The sequence below is a fragment of the Pseudopodoces humilis genome, chromosome 12 (assembly GCF_049639895.1).
Source record: "Pseudopodoces humilis isolate 2021_Gansu_Grassland_sample_001 chromosome 12, ASM4963989v1, whole genome shotgun sequence".
Classification (NCBI taxonomy): domain Eukaryota; kingdom Metazoa; phylum Chordata; class Aves; order Passeriformes; family Paridae; genus Pseudopodoces; species Pseudopodoces humilis.
Genome location: NC_142211.1, coordinates 3,392,667 through 3,409,874, shown reverse-complemented (window position 1 = coordinate 3,409,874; position 17,208 = coordinate 3,392,667). Strand labels below are relative to the sequence as shown.

The window sequence follows — 17,208 nt, the reverse complement described above, 5'->3', positions numbered from 1 at the left end:
TTACTATCAATTTCCTGAACTGTTCATTTGAAAACATGAATCCTCCAGTGGTTCGGCATTTTAACAGCGGTGATCAATTTAAGTTGTCACAACGTCCACAGGTCTTAATCAGGGACTCAGAAACCTGGCAGACCAAGAGCCCCTATGAACTTGTCACTTGGGGGCATGGCTACGTGTGTATCCACCCTCGCAGGCCCGCGTTGGTTACCCCAAAAGGGGGTAAAACCTTTCGTTTCCAAAAACCCAGCTCCAGCAGAAGGGGATGAAAAACAAGTGGCAGTCGTTTCCAAAAGAAGACGCTGCTGGAAAGAGGGAGAGGAAACCTTCCTGACATCTGGTTAGTCTCCGGCAGACACCCACTGACTTTGAATATGCTTTAAAAATGTTTTGTTTTTTTCTTTTAGAGAAAACCTACCACCCACTCAACCCCATGATGAGCCCTATCCCAGTTGTCATCCTGCTCACGCTGAGCAGTCTGACAGCTACGTGGATTGTCCTCAGCCACGCCAGAACATTTGGGTGACCCTGGCACAAATGCTCCAGCAAGAAAATATATGCCTGTCCACTGCCGTAGCAATAGACCCCATGTCCTGGTAGGGTTTCCATTGCAGGCTGGAGAATTTCCAGCCAGCTTTGACACTCCTTTGTCTAACACAGGTCCTAAATCACACAGCATCTGAACACATGAAAATCGTAGGCGGGCTGTAATGATTAAGAACCCTGTGGAGGAATGGTTACCAAAACTGCCCAAAGCAGATAAGGAACCTGTCGTGGTTTTAAACTAGTAACTAAAAAAATTACTTATTTCTTGCTGTGAGATATGGATTAGAACAAGAGCAAAACAGGCTTAAAACTTAAAAGGAATAAAGACAGTTTATTAACAAACTACAAGAATAAGAACACCAGAATAAACTTCCAGAAAACCCTTTTATCTCTCACTACTTGACCATTTCTTTGTACACATTATAACATAGAGACAAAAAAAACTTAGAACTTTGGTGGTCAAAAATAGTCTCAGTTCTTGCTAGAGTCTTTTCATCAGTCTTTGTAGAGAAACAGAAGTCTCCTTCTGCCAATCTATGGAGTTTCTCACAAGAAAACTATTTTTGTTATAGTTTTCTATTTCTCTAATGCCAGCTGCTCGGAAATCTGTCATCAGAGTTCATTCCTCCCATTTCACATCACTCTGAGGTGTGTATGGGCCATGAGTCTAGGGATGCCATTTTAAGAATGAGTTATTCAAAGGCAGAAGTCCTCTTCATCTGTCTCTGTGAGCCTTCCTGGAAAACAGTTTTCTCTTTGCCCCCCAAGGCTTTAAAATCTCCACTCTACCCATTTCCAGCAACTCACAGTATCACAATTACTCTCTCTTTTCTCAAAAGTCTACACTTTGAACACTCTATTCCTCCCAATACTCTAGTCATGAATTAAAGGAGTCTTTTTAAACTACTATTGTCCATCTCCATAGCTTTAACAGAAAGATATTTCAGCTGTAAAGCACCTTCTTATTCTCTTTTTCCCATTTAAACTTAACTCTTTTCCTCACTGTTTTTGGTAGTTTTATGATGTCTTTTTCATGTTGATTGTCTCTCTCGTTCTCTGTCTTTCTGAGAAAAAGGAGTAATCTGTACATTTTATCCAGGTAGTAAAAGAATTAAAAGTTTAGAAAGCTGAAAGAGTTCATAGTGTCAGGTTTCAGTCCAGCAGCAGAAACTGAAAACTAAACCAGGCTGCCAGCTCTGCTTTCTTTTCCTCCCCCCCGCCCCTTCCCTCTCGTCCTCTGTGGCCTTATCCGGCCGAGGGAGGGGGGGGGAATGGAGGAGGCTACCACAGAGCCTTGTTACCTTCTCAAAAGCTGGAAACAAAAGAAGACAAGAGACCTCTGACTGTACATCTTAAAGGGGTGTTTACAAGTTGACTTAACTTTTTAATGGTCAAGCCTGCTGTCAATTTTAGAAATGACTGATAATTATCAGGAAAAACTCCCATCAGCCACCAGCAGCTTCAACTTCCTTAACTCTCAAAGCTGTCTTAAAGGTAAAGATACCCCATGACAGAACCCCAAGAATTAGAGCTATTGGGTTCCTCCCTGGCACCTTATTGTATGTGTTTTTTTTACAACTCATTATCCGACACTAGAGTGTAACTCTTGGACACAAAATGATTCACACGAATGCAGCTTGAGGTGTGGTGAAAGAAAGAGAATAGTTTATTTTTTCTTTCAGTATTTATAGGTTTCTGACTACAACCAGGGATTGGATAGTCAGGTTAACACCTTCCCAACTGCACTGGCCGTGAGAGATGTCCATCAAAAGGCATATCTTTAATGGAATGTATGAACACCTATGTTTATAGTTACTTTCTTGGGAAAGTGGCTAGAACTTGTAGAAAACAATATTGAAGGCCTGATTCTCAGGGCGACACTAGACCCTTTAACAACATATTACAATTTCAAGAAGAATTCAGTTCCAAGAAATGGTGTGATATTCTAAGTCATCTTACAGCAGACGAACCACTCCACTCACATCCAAAAAATCTCCCTAAGGGTTTGTTCTTAATTTGTGGAGATAGGGCATGGGCACGAATCCCATCTCAGCTTTTAGGAGGGCCATGTACCATAGGGCAGTTGTCCCTGTTAGCACCCAACCAAACCTTAATTGGCAAATGGGTTCGTAAAAACAATTTGACCAACAGAGTTCATAAAAGAAGCACTGATAATTTGGACCCAAATTGTGATTCCGAAATTTTTCATTAGGCAAAATCAAAAAGAATTGCTGCATCCGTATTTCTTCCATGGGTCACAGCTGCCAAAGCTCTAGGTGAGTTAGGGCATCTAGAGTGCTGGGTAGTCAAACAGGAAAACTTAACATCCACTGCCCTCATCTCCCTCCTAGAAGACCAGGAAATCACCAGGCAGGCCACACTTCAGAAGTGAGTGGCCATAGACTTCCTCTTGCTGCTGCATGGACATGAATGCCAGGAATTTAAAGGACTTTTCTGACTAAAACCTAACCTCAAAAGCTCCCAGCGTTCACGTAGCCTTCCGAGAGATGAAGAGTTTGATTGGACAAGTGAAGCAAGAATCCGAGGACTGGTTTAGTGAACTATTCAAAGGCTGGTGACTCACGGGGTGGTGGACTTCAATAGTTAAAACAATCCTGTTGTTTTTTGTTGTTTTGTTCTTAATAGTGTTGGCATTCAGGATTATACGTTGCTTGATTTTAAAAGCCCTCAGCAGTTTAATCCCTACTATCTCAGAAGTCAACCACATAAAACTAATGGACCAAAAACAATCTTACCGGCCCGCCAATCACGAGTGGTGGACAAATTCATGTTCTGTATCAGAATAAGCCCAACGCCCTTCTTTTAACTTTATATAATTAAAAAGGGGAGAGATGTCATGTCGCACTATGTTACGCTAAGTGGTTTTACCCAGTTGCTCCCCCTCTGGGTCTGTGGTGTGTTGGTTCCTTCCCCCTCGCCCCTCCCCTTCGGTTTTTCCCCATTGGCTGTAACCTGCCTTCCTCTCCCTTTTCCCCCTCAGTTTAAAAATCCCCACGACTGCTGTCTCTTTCTCTCTTTTTCCCTGGAGTTTGTTCTGGAATAAACTGAGAAACAGTGTCCTGGGAAGAGAGAGCCTCCTTGTCTTTTACCTTTGTCCTTGCCAAATCACCCTCCCACCCGTGGGTGGATTTGAGATAGTCGGAAGATTTTCCGGGGCTGGGAGCTAAAGGATTACGGTATGGTACTGTCGAGGGTTAGGTGTCCTTTTTTTTTTTTGTTTTTTGTTTTGTTGTTCTGACCTGCCCGTGGAATTTTTACCCATTAGCTGCGGAGACAACCTAACTGTGGATATTTAGTAGGTGCTCAACAAAAGACAAGAGCCCAGGGGAAGGGAAGGGGCAAGAAAGGAAGGTGGGGACAGTTTTTAGCTAGCTTTCTTCAGCTTCAAGAAAAGACATTCGTTTGCTGAGTCGCAGAGCTGCTGCGGTAGAGAGAAGAGAATTTCTCCATCACCCAGACGGAGCTGCTGCTTCTTCTCCTTCTCCCCTCTTTGTTAGTAGCCTTGCACCCCCTGTCCTGCCGGGACGTGTGGCAGTGCCAGGCACCGCCGCGGAGCCGCTGATACACCTCATCCACCAGCCCAGAATCTCAGCTCGTCCCTGATGTTCCAGCCGACTGTTCCTCAGAGCCCTGCAGGAGCACCGGGACTGACTGCCCGAGAGGGTTTGCGAAAACAAAGCCTCTCCTCCATCCGGTCTCAGCCGAGAAAGCTGTCACGGGGTCCCTGGTTCTGTTTTCTTGTTATTGCTGTAGTTATTGTTTGTTTGTTTGCCTGGTTATACTAGTAAAGAACTGTTATTCCTATCCCCAGATCTCTGCCTGAAAGCCCCTTGATTTCAAATTTATAATAATTCGGAGGGAGGGGGTCTACATTCTTTCATCCCAAGAGAGGCTTCTGCTCTCCCTAACAGACACCTGTCTTCTAGAACCGAGACAGGTACCTGAGGAAAACACCTGAAAGCGACTTGGTGAACTGGTGAACTCTCTACCAGGGCTAAGAAAGTCTGAGGGTTTGGGACGACATGGTAAAGAAATTTGTCTGCAAACCAGTCCTGGACAGAGAAGAGACATCTCTGATACAGAGACACCAATGGGTTCCAGATGACAGGTCAAGTGGTAGGCTTCAGAGACTGAAGCCATTTGCAGCTGCTTGCTCCAGTTAACTTTTGAACATGGTACTGAATGCTGAAAAAGTAATGAGCACTTTGCAAGCACCTGCCCTTCAGACTGAGATATTTTTGTACTCTGGACAGGCACTCAGGAGAAGTGCTTCTGTGAATAAAACTCAGGTGCTCAGAAGTCTGTGTAAATATGGCCATTAGTATACATACAAACTAGAGTTATGTATTTGTGCCTTTTGCATTATTCAAGTAATACTTTCTTTATCATCAGCCAAGAAAGAAGGGTTCAAAGCCTAGGTAAAAGTTGCTGAGAAGACAAAGGGAAAAGGGAAGCAGCCCCTACAAAGTGGTTGTCCTACTAAAGCTGCACTACGACTATTTTCTGTTAGTGTGACCAGGCATCTAGAGAGATGTTTGGTATCAGGCAGTGTTTTATTAAGCAAGGTAATTAAATAGAGATATACAGAGGTGCCTTTCTGTCAAAATGGCAGCCATATTTTTTATCATTAAGAAACATCAGCCGCAAGATCACTTCCTGACAAACTGAGGTAATGGTGGTGGTACTTTAATGTCTTGACCTCTTTCCAGTTTCTTCTCACAGTCAACTAGATAGTTGACTCCATCAATGACAATCTGAACTAGTTCTACCTACAACAACAAGAAAAACAATAATAATAAAAGATTTGGGCAACACTGTTAATAGAGGAAGGAAAAAATTGGCTTGTATGGCAAAGACTGCAAGTAAAGCTGGACCCAAGGAGAATCATGACCTGGACACAGAGATCACACATGCTGTGATACAGGAAATATGGGTCATACATTGGTCAAGTGGAAGCCCATAGTAATTCCCTTCTCCCTACCCCTTCTCCTGTTCATGCTGAGCTTGGCCTTCTGATATTAGAAATTTTCAAATATTCTCCTAATTTCCACCAAATCCTGCTCCTACACGTATCTCTATATAAATAAACAAACAGAAATGCTTAAATAAAAGGTTTAAGCATGAGTTTAGAGACCTATTTAAAATGTTACCACTGAGAATACAAGAGGCCGAGAACTACAGCATGTCAAAGCCATGGATTCCCATTTGCTATGTTCTCACAATTTACATATTAGGACAAAGAAAGGGAAAAGGCAGTGCCATGGATATTTAGAGTCACTGGGCAGTTCTCTCTGAAGCAACAAATGCCAGTGTAAGTAAAGAGGTTCTGGTGTTTTGCCAACAGCATCTTGTGAGGTTTGGATTAATGCCTTTATCCAAATGTGTTTAGGCTTAAAAGCTATGGAACGTTGGTCTGACATTTGGTAAATGATTGTGAAGACTACTGGCACTTTTTCTTTCTGCTGTAGAAAGTAGGATAGTTGTATTTTCTTTATGGATAATAATGAGATATATGAGTAATACTGAAATGACTCGAAGAATCATGCACAGCCCTCCCTTATTGTTTAGCATGCTTAAAGAATCTACATATGTGCTTACTTCTTGATGTTTTAGACTGTTGTTTACCTATATTTTGTGAAATACAACAGTTTTATTCAATATACAGTCAGTACTGTAGAAGAAAGAATGCACTGCATCCAAGTGGACACTAGTGAATTACAAGGGATAATCTATACATCATCAACTGTAGAAACTAACTTATTCTGTGATATGAAGATACTAGTAGAGTTTTGTGCTATTAAATTTTAAAGCCATATAGTTCTTTGAGTGACTGAAAAAGCAAAAATTATGTTCTCCTATGAGAAAACAGTCAACTGAACTAATTGGAATGGGAGTGCAAGTAGAGGAGGAGATGCTCATTTCCCCAATGCAGTAGTAGCATGCGCCCTGAAAGCTTCTGGATGCATAGGATGCATAGGGTAAGGGAAGGAAGTGAGGGTTCCTTCACATGACTAGGAGTTTGTAGGATGGCAGGACTAGGCTTTTGGCCACAGCTGTTTAGAATAACTTGCTGTGGTAGGTTGACCTTGGCTGGATGTCAGTTTCCCACCAAGCTACTCTATCAGTCCCTCAGCTGGATGGGGGGGGGGGTAGAAAATAATATGGGAAAAAACCCTCATAGGTCAAGATAAAGGCAGTTTATTAAAGAAAAAGCAAAGGTCGCATACACACAAGCGATGGGAAAAAACCCAAAGATTTTATTCTCTACTTCCTGTCAGCAAGTGATCTATGGCCTCTTCCCAGGAAGCAGGGCTTCAGCATGCATAGTGGTTTCTCCGGAAGGCAGACATTATAAATAATGAATGCCCCCCCCCCCCCTCCTTCTTCCTCCTTTTCTTAGCTTTTATATCTGAACAGATGTCATGTGGTATGGAATATCCCTTTGGTCAATTTGGGTTAGCTGTCCTGGTTATTCCCCCTCTCAAGATCTTGCCCACCCTCAGCCTACTGGTGAAGGGGGAGACTGCACCAGCGCTGCTCAGCAGTAGCCAAAACACTGGTGTGTTATCAACACCTTTCTGGCTATCAATGCAAAGCACAGCACTAGAGGGGCTGCACAGGAGAAAATTAATACCATCCCAGCCAAACTCAATACAGTGAAAGTGCATGACTCTGAATCCTAAAAGGAAAACTGCATGTTAATCTATTCTTAATGTCAGTGCTTGATTCCCTGTGTGGGTTAGTCCTAAAATCCTGCTTCTTTCATCAGCATTTTGCACTGGGTACAGCAGATACCTGTCCAATGTACAGTATGTAACTCTGTTCCCAGTGTACAACTTCAGTGAACCTCATTCAGAAAGATGGAGAGGGACATTTTACAAGGCATGTAGTGATAGGATACGGGGGAATGGGTTCAAATTGAAGGAGAGTAGGTGTAGATTAGATATTAGGAAGAAATTCTTTACTGTGAGGATGGTGAGGCACTGGCACAGGTTGCCCAGAGAAGTTGTTGATGCCCCATCCCTGGAAATGTTCAAGGCCAAGCTTGATGGGGCCCTGGGCAACCTGATCTAATTGATGACATCCCATCTGATAGCAGAGGGGTTGGAACTAGATGATCTTTAAAATCCCTTCCAACCCAAACCATTCTATGATTCTATGATTCGTAGATGCCTAGCTCATGCCCAACACTGAAGAGACAACCTGTACACCTATCTCATAGCAGTGTACTCCATGAGGTATTCAGGTATAAAAGTTCATGCTGTGATGCTGAGAAACATTGTCCCAAGGGAATTCTGTTACCACAACCAAATGTTTCTAGTACCTGCATGCTTTCAACAAAATGCTTCAGCACATGATGTAAACCAGTCACATTTATGGAACTTGCTCAGGAACTTGTCATATTTGGAAAACATTGCATGCACAGTAGTAATTTTTTGTTGCGTAAACGTTTTCATTAGATCAAATACACAAGGAGAAAAAATTGCCATAACTCCAAAAAATGACAATTCCTAGTGAACTCAGATAAAGGGAAACGGTCTTAATACAGATCTGAGTTTAAAAGCAAGGAATAAAACAAATTAAGTTACCTCTGATCGACCCATGCGGTCCAGGTTGGAGATATCATACACATCTGCTACAGCTGCTGTGTCCACTCCACCAGTGCCACGCTTCTGTAGCCTCAAGTTATCCAGGATTTTTGGAAACTTGGGATCCTAACAGAAGAAATAGGTTTGTGCATATTGTCTTTTGCCTTGTTTATTGTTATTATCCATGATCTAATACCATCTCCAGAAAGACAGGCAGAGACAATTTCCTCTGTCTTTGGATTATAGCCTGTCTTGATGTTTGTCTGCTGAGTAGATTAATTTCTATAACAAATATAATAATTTTCATTATACAAGTATGCTCAGTCCTGCATTATGCCTGGGACCTAGATGTTGCACACCTTGCAAACATCCAATTGCTGTAAATTGTCATTTTTTATTTGTTTCTTTATAAATCACATGAAGACCTAATTTACATCACTGGCCTTTTAAACAATTTATGTACCTTGCTAAGCTTTGGCAGCTTTACATGGACTCCAGCACGTAAACCAGTTCCTAGGTTTGAAGGACAAGTCAGAATGTATCCAAGACGTTCATTCCACATGAACTCCCAGCCTCGTTCTTTAATTAATCTTTCAACCTATGAAGGAAAAAAAAAAAAAAGGAAAAAGAATTGCATAACTGCATACAAACATCTCATCTTCTGACAGCTGTTTATAGATAAAATTCTTTTATTCTTTTTACTTTGTATCTATGTTGATGATTAACTTCACTGTTTACCGATGGAGGTACATATAGATATACTCAAGTAAAGTCTGGTTTGGCTTTAGTATGAACCTTTGTATTCATCATGCATCTAGTTCCTCAGTGAATATTACAAAAATTTCTTCATCATTTTCTAACTACCATTAACTTGAAGGCTCTTTAGCACTTAATCACATGGCCTTAGACCATGAAACTATATGCTTACATAATAATTCTGACTTTCACCTATAGTATAAATGATTTTCTAGCCTAGGTGCTTTTAGAGCAAAGTTGCAAAGCACAAGTCCAAACATCTCAAGTACTGTGGAGCAAACAAAAGGACGCAAAACCTAGTTTTATATAATTTTCAAGGTGATTACATGATGCTAGGTGAAGGACACTTGATTTCTAAATGCTTAAATTTCATAGACCTGCTTCCACTATGAAAAGACTATATAGGTCCTCTATAATTATTTTCATTAGTAATTCTAAAACCCAGTTACAAAGGAGACTGGAATCATTATCCTCAGAAATATCACAAAGGTCTATTGTAGCAGTGCAGAAAATGGATAGTGTTGCTGCTACCACTCCAAAGCATCTCTTGAGGAAGCCGCTCAGGTGGGCACAGACAGTCACTGTATCCAAAAGTCACACACACTGCGGATAGGTCAGCAAAGAAAGACAGGAAGGGCCTTCTGTATAGTATTCCAGTGAGGTTTATTCCAAAGTCCCACCAAAGGTTCCAGTGACAAAAGACCAGGATTTTCTGTAGTGTTTCAGGTTAAGTATGGGGTCAGGAGCCAATAGTCTAGGGGCACTGACTTATAGGAAATTAGGTAAATTTACCTAGTGTTGCATACCACCATGGAGAAGCTTTTGTGTCTCATGCTAAGCAGTCAGGCTTTCTTGAAGCCTGTGGCAGATTCTTCCGGGGCATCCGCCCAGAAATTCTCCTAATAGGCTCAAGGGCTTCCTAAGTCCATTGACCTTTGAATAAACCACTATTCTGTCCACTCAGATACACATCTGAAACCTAATTCTGTGACCCAAATACAATTTCAGTTCAGTAAAACCAGTCAGAAGAGAATCAGATACCTGTGCCAGTTCAGATTCACAAGTCCTCTGCAATATAGGCAAATATTTCCATTCTGCAGAAGAATACAACATAATGGACTCTCCTGACATTTAAATATTTTGTGAGGATGCAGAAATTGCTTGTAAGAAACTAGATCTGATTTCCTGCCTCATACACTTGCTCTGGTCACAGTTTCCAAAGCTATCTGACCACTTCATACGTCAATGTCCAGAGGTCCACTTCTTTTGAACAAGAGATAAGCACAGTAGCAGAGGAAAACATGGAAACAACATCCACGAACTATGTCACTTAGACCCCAATCCTGTACATTATTCAGTCTCATGGATATGCCTAAAAACCATATCAGAAAGATACACCCAGATGCCAATGAAGCATGCACTAGGCAGTTTTGTTTTTCCGTGTTCCCAAACTCACCCCATACTCAAAATTTCTTAGAGATGCTCTAAACTTACCTTCAGGGACCACTTCCTCATTCAGATAATCATAGAATCATATAATGGCTTGGGTTGGAAAGGACCTTAAAGATCATCTAGTTCCAACCCCCCTGCCATGGGCAGGAACACCTTTCACTAGACCGGGTTGTTCAGAGCCCCATCCAACCTGGCCTTGAACACTTCCAGGGATGGGGCATTGACAGCTTCTGTGGGCAACCTGTGCCAGTGCCTCACCACCCTCACAGAATTTCTTCCTATCTAATCTACACCTACTCTCTTTCAATTTGAACCCATTCCCCCTTGTCCTATCACTACATGCTCTTGTAAACAGTCTCTCTCCATCTTTCTTGTAGGCTCCCTTCAGATATCGGAAGGCCACAATTAGGTTACTTCAAAGCTGCCTCTTTTCCAGGCTGAACAAACGAAATTCTTTCATCCTTTCCTCATAGCAGAGGTGTTCCACCCCTCTAATCATCTTGGTGGTCTCCTCTGAATTCGTTCCAACAGGTCAATGTCCTTCCTGTGCCTGGGACCTCAGAGCTGAATGCAGCACTCCAGGTGGGGTCTCACATTAGCATAGTAGAAGGGAAACATCTCCTCCCTTGACCTGCTGGCCACAGTTCTTTTGATGCAGCCCAGGATACAATTGGCTTTCTGGACCGCAAGCACACATTGCTAGCTCATGTCCAGCCTCTCATCCACCAGCACCTCCATAGCCTTCTCAGCAGAGCTGCTTTTGATGTGTTCATCCACCAGCCTGTATTGATACTGGGGGTTGCCCCTACCCCAGTACAGCACCTTGCACTTGGTTTTATTAAACCTCATGAGATTCCCACGGTCCCACTTCTTGAACATGTCCAGGTCCCTCTGGATGGCATCCTGTCCTTCAGGCATGTCAACTGCACCACTCAGCTTGGTGTCGTCTGCAAACTTGCTGAGGGTGCATTCAATCCCTTTGTCTATGTTCTTGATGAAAACCTTGAATAATACTGGCCCCAATACAGACCTCTGAGGGACACCACTCACCACTGATGTCCATTGGGACTCTGAGCCACTGACCACTACCCTCTGGATGTGACTGTCCAACTAATTTCTTATCTAACAGTCCACTCATCAAATCCGTCTCCAGTTCAGAGAGAAGGATGTTGAGGGGGACCATGTAAAAGGTTTTACAGAAGCCCAGATAAATGATATCTGTAGTTCTTTCTTTGTCCACTGATGTAGTCACCCCATCATTGAAGGCCACTAGGGAGGTCAGGCAGGATCTACCCTTGGTACAGTAGTGCTGGCTGCCTTGAATCACCTCCCCATCCTCCATGTGCCTTAACATAGTTTCTAGGAGGATCTGTTCCATGATCTTCCCAAGCACAGAGGTGAGGCTGACAGGTCAGTAATTCCCAGGGTCCTGCTTTCTATCCTTTTTAAAGATGGGTACAATGTTTCCCTTTATCCAGTCACTTGGGACTTCACCTGACTACAAGACTTTTGATATATCATGCAGACTGGCTTGGCAACTACATCAGCCAATTCCTCCAGAACTCTGGGTTGCATCTCATTGCATTCCATAGACTTCTGTACATTCATGTTCCTCAGGTGGTCATGAAACTGATCTTTACTTACAGTAGGAAGCACTTTGCTCCCCAGTCCCCATCCTGATGTCTATCCACAGGAGAAGTGTGGGAAGAGAGGTTTCTATTGAAGACTGAGGAAAAAAGTTGTTGAGTACCTCAGCCTTCTCATCCACTGTTACCAGTTCACAAGCATTGTTTATCAGGAAGGGTACACCTTTGTTGGGGAGGATGAAACAGGGAAACTTTATGAATATGATTGTTTAGCAAAAGATTCTGAAAATATGAAGCCTAGAATCGAAGTAGGAATGAGAACTAGCTTTGAGTCATGGGATGCTGAGTGCTGGTTAATAAATATCCAAAGAACAATAGCCTCGCCAGCTAAAGGAGAATCCCTGTTGATGAAACAATGTCCTTCTGCAGATGAAGAATCCAAAGGTCAAGCAGCAAGAGAAGAATTTGTAAAGCTTTTAGAGTTTGAAATGTAGCACTGTATGGTAATGTAGTAGTTCCTATAGGCTATATGTAAATTCTTTAGTGGGTGTGTCTCATAGTGATTGGTTACTGGGAATTAGAATATTCACTATAGAAAAGCATATAATGTATTGTAACAAGAACTTCGCTCTCTTATTCTGCCCACATTCTTAATATTCTTGTGTTCTCACTCTCTCTTAATACTCTTGTTCTCCTAGCTCTCTTTAAGCTCTCTTACTCCCCCTTCTCTTACTCTTATTCCCCCCTCTCTCTCTTTAACCTCTCCTCTCTTGCTCTCCCGGCTCCACTCTCTCTCTCTCCCTGACCACGTGTATGCCGCAGCTGGCGGCGGATACGGGTCTCTCCCTCCCTTTACCCATATAATAAATTGCTTATACCTGAACAGCTTGACCCTGGAGAAGTCTCTCACCACGAGCGAGAGTTTTGTATATCTATACACCTTCTTTGACTTTCCTTTTTTGGTTAACATACATATAGAAGACATTATAGTCCCCCGCTTTCCCTACTTTGCCATGTGGCATTTGTTTGGGTTTTTTTCAGGTGAAGGCCTGTGCTGGTAGCTTTGAAACAGTGTGAGAGTGTACAATTCCATAAGCTATACAGCAGTTGGGGATTTCCTGAAACAGGGGAGTCTAGAAATCCAGAGAAGCTGGAGTGAAAGCTGCTTTGCCAGAGTGAGACGAATAAAGCAATTTTTCCAAGGAAAAAGAAAAAAACATTTCTTTAGCCATTCAGTGCTGAAGATTGTAATATAAAAGCTAAAATAACATTTTATCTATTTTTCCTACAACTCAGCTAACAATTTCTTTCCTTCTTTAACTGCTATTAATGTGGGTTGCTACTTCAACTGGTGTTACTTTATTTTGTTGCTTCTGGAGACATCAGTTCAGTGTTAATCATGCTAAGTAATGCTGACAACAGCCCAACAATAAACAAACAGTCATAATAAATTAATTGAGTTACTACCTCTTTTAAACCATGACAAAATCTTTCAAACACCCGTTTCATGTTGCCACCCTTTTCCATGGAGATCACCCTGGTGTGGTCCTCTTCATTAATCCAGACAAGAAATGTCTTGTTATTGTTATGCCTGGTTGAGAGAAAAATGAATAGCTTTAAAGCACAAGATAGGCCGTGAAAAATAACTCTCAGTATCCTTAGTTTCATTACAGTCTTTCAGGACTGTGAAGAGGTTAAGCACTGCAAAATAACATTGCTCTGCACAGTTAAGGATGCAATTAAGCTACTTTCACATCTTGATTCCCCCATGCCAATGGAATTATGCAAGTTTCTCAAGTTACAGTGAAAAGAGCAGTTTTCTCTGATCACATCATGCTGCCCTGAAGCTCAGCTACAAAGAACATGTCTTCAAACATTAACACAGTTGGGATGTACAGCTGCTAAGGGAACAGGTAAAGGGATAAGCCAAATTCTTCATCTTAAGTCACTGGGGATGGCTTTTAGTGTTCTTAGAAAACTGTGCAGTTAGAAAAAAAAACTGAGGGTGTAAGCACAGCCATATGACCTTACTTAATTGTATTTTGTCTTCTAAATCAAATCCCAGTGCCCTTCATATCACTTTATAACATTGAATTGCCACATAAGTCAAATTATATATCTGAGGAAAACAGCTACATGTTGCTTCTGGACACTGCATTAAAGATGCTGGCTTGTCAATTAAGATAATGCCTACAGAGAAGTTATCTACTCTTGTTCCAGACAGATTAGTCATGACTAGGTTTATAAAGTGCTAGATCAAACCTGAGGTCAATTTTCCTTGCTTTTCTTCATTTTTTTCTGTTTTTTGCAACAATCTTTCTACAGAATGTAGAAAGTGATTGATAAGATTTGTACATACAAACAGTAGAATATGACTGAGTTTGAAATACGTGAAATTTGCAACTTCACTGAGAGCGTAACTTGCAGTCTGCCTTTTACTGCAACTCACTTTTCACACTTCGACAATGCAAAACCGAACAGGTGCAAGCATCCTGTGGCCTGACATTATAGTTAAAGAGGTCCAGTTATTTAATTTTCAGTCACATACAAATAGTCAGGGCAGGATTTTCCAGAGATTAATGTTGGCCCGACTCAGCTTCTCCTTTAATTAAATGAATCTTCCCACTGCATTAAGGAATGCTGAGTGATACCACTCAGATACCACACAGAAAAAAAATTGTTCTATGGCAATACTACATCATGTTCAGAAGCCTATCCAGTATTATTCTGATAAGTTAAACCTGCTTTGTCAGGAAGCATGAACTGTAAAACCTGACAAAAGCCTGTGGAAATAATTTAATGGTGATTCACAGAGTCTTTCTGAAATCAAACTTTTATCTTGAAATAGAAAAAACAGATATAAAAAAAACCCCATAGAAGGATCCATGTTTATGGTGCTACATTGTGTTGCTGTTATTAACGATTTTTTATGTAGAACCATAAAATAATGGAATTATTTAGGTTGGAAAAGACACTTAAGATCAAGTCCAACCATTAGCCTAACACTGCCAAGTCCACCACTAAACCATGTCCTTAAGTGCCACATCTATATGTCTTTTTAATACCTCCAGGGATGGTGACTCCATCAGTTCCCTGGGAAGTCTGTTCCAATGCTTCACAACCTTTTTGGTGAAGAAATTTCTCTTAATACCAAATCTAAACTTCCCCTGGTGCATCTTGAGGCCATTTCTTCTTATCCTATTGCTTGTTACCCAGAAGAGGCTGACCCCCACCTGGGTACAACCTCCTTTCAAGTAGTTGTAGAGAGGAGGTCTCCCCTCAGTCTCCTTTTCTCCATACTGAACAAATCTGGTTCCCTCAGTCATTTCTCATCTGACTTGTGCTGTAGACCCTTCACCAGCTTTGTTGCCCTTCTCTGGACACACTCCAGCACCTCAGCATCTTTTCTGTAGTGAGGGGCCCAAAAGTGAACACAGTATTTGAGGTGCGGCCCCACCAGTGCCAAGTACAAGGGGACAATCACTTCCTTCGCACTGCTGGCCACCCTATTTCTGATACAAGCCAGAATGCCATTAGCCTCCTTGGCCACCTGGGCACACTTCTGGCTTATATGCAGATGGCTATTGACTAACACTCCCAGGTCCTTTTCTACTGAGCAGCTTTCTAGACACTCTTCCCCAAGCATGAGGTTGTTGTGACCCAAGTGCAGGACCTGGCATTTACCCTGGTTGAACCTCATGTAATTGGCCTCAGCCCATCTATCTAGTTTGTCCAGATCCCTCTACAGAGCCTTCCTGCCCTCAAGCAGATCAACACTCCTGCCTAACTTGGTGTCATCTGCAAATATACTGAGGGTTCACTCAATGCCCTCATACAAATCAATAAAGATATTAAATAGAATTGAACCCAATACTGAGCCCTGAGGAACATCACTTGTTACTGTGTCAAAGGCTTTACTGAAGCCCAGCTAAACAACATCTGCAGCCTTTCCCTCATCTACTAAGTGGATCACCTTGTCTTAGAAGGAGATCAAGTTAGTCAAGCCCATACTGGCTGGGTCTGATCCCCTGCTTGTCCTGTACATGACCATTTGATGGCACTCAAGATGATCTGCTCCATAACCTTCTTGTGCACCAAGGTCATGCTGACAGGCCTGTAGTTCCCCAGATCGTCCTTCTGGCCCTTCTTGTAGATGAACTTCACATTTGGCAACTTCCAGTCAACTGAGACCTCCTTGGTTAGGCAGGACTGCTGGTAAATGATTGAAATTGGCTTGGTGAATTCTTCCTCCCGCTCCCTCAGTACTCTTGGAAGGATCCCTTTGAGTCCCATTGACTTTTTTATTTCTAAGTAGTGTTGCAGATCACTGATCATTTCCCCTTGGATAATGGGGCTTCATTCTGCTCCCTCTCTTCCAGCTCAGAGGGCTGGGTGCACCGAGAAAAATCAGTCCTATTAAAGACTGAGGTAATGAAAGCATTAAGTACCTCAGCCTTTCCTCATCCTTTGTCCTCATGTTTCCCCCTCCCATCCAATAAAGGATGGAGATTCTCCTTAGCCCTCTTTGTGTTGTTAATGTATTTATAGAACTATTTTTATTGTCTTTTATGGAAGTTGCCATATTAACTTCTAGCTGTGCTTCCTGGACTCCTTTTCCCTTCAGGACTGCCTCGCAAGGGACTCTCTCAACCAGGCCCTTAAACAGGCCAAAGTCTGCCTTCCAGAAGTCCAAGGTAGCAGTTCTGGTAACCATATTCCTTACGTCTCCAATAATTGAAACCCTTATCATTTCATGATCGTTGTGCTCAAAATGGCCTCCAAATGTCATATCATCCATAATTCCTTCTCTCTTCACAAACAAAAAGTCCAGCGATCATGCCTTTCCTAGTTGGCTCATTCTCCAGCTGTGTCAGGAAGTTTTCTTCTGCACAATCCAGGAACCTTCTAGACTGTTTCCTCTCTTCTGTATTGTTTTTCCAGCAGACAAGTGGTAAGTTGAAGTCTCCAAGAGAAAAAGGGCTAGTGAATTTGAGACTACTCCCAGATGCTCATAGAATATTTCATCTGCCTTTTCATCCTGGTTGGATGAAGACCACAGGGATATCTGCCTTGTTAGCCTTTTTCCTGGTTCTTACTTATAGACATGCAGCACTTTCATCACCATTGGCAAGCTCTAAACAGTCAAAACACTCCCTAACATACAGGGCTACCCCATGGCCTCTCCTTCCTTGTCTATCCCTTCTGAAGAGTTTATAGCCATCCATTGAAGCACTCCAGTTCTGAGTCATTTCCCTTTTTTG

General features: G+C 42.1%; 1 protein-coding gene across 1 annotated transcript; it reads right to left on the bottom strand.

Moving 5' to 3' along the window:
* Positions 1-5,213: 5,213 nt before the first annotated feature.
* Positions 5,214-16,240, bottom strand: LOC148183284 (creatine kinase S-type, mitochondrial-like). The gene is made up of 5 exons (XM_088061381.1): positions 15,996-16,240; positions 13,415-13,538; positions 8,617-8,751; positions 8,154-8,279; positions 5,214-5,333 (listed from the first exon to the last, which is right to left on the bottom strand). The coding sequence occupies exons 1-5, from the start codon at positions 16,238-16,240 to the stop codon at positions 5,214-5,216; spliced, it is 750 nt and encodes a 249-aa protein (XP_087917507.1).
* Between the last annotated feature and the right edge of the window lie 968 nt (positions 16,241-17,208).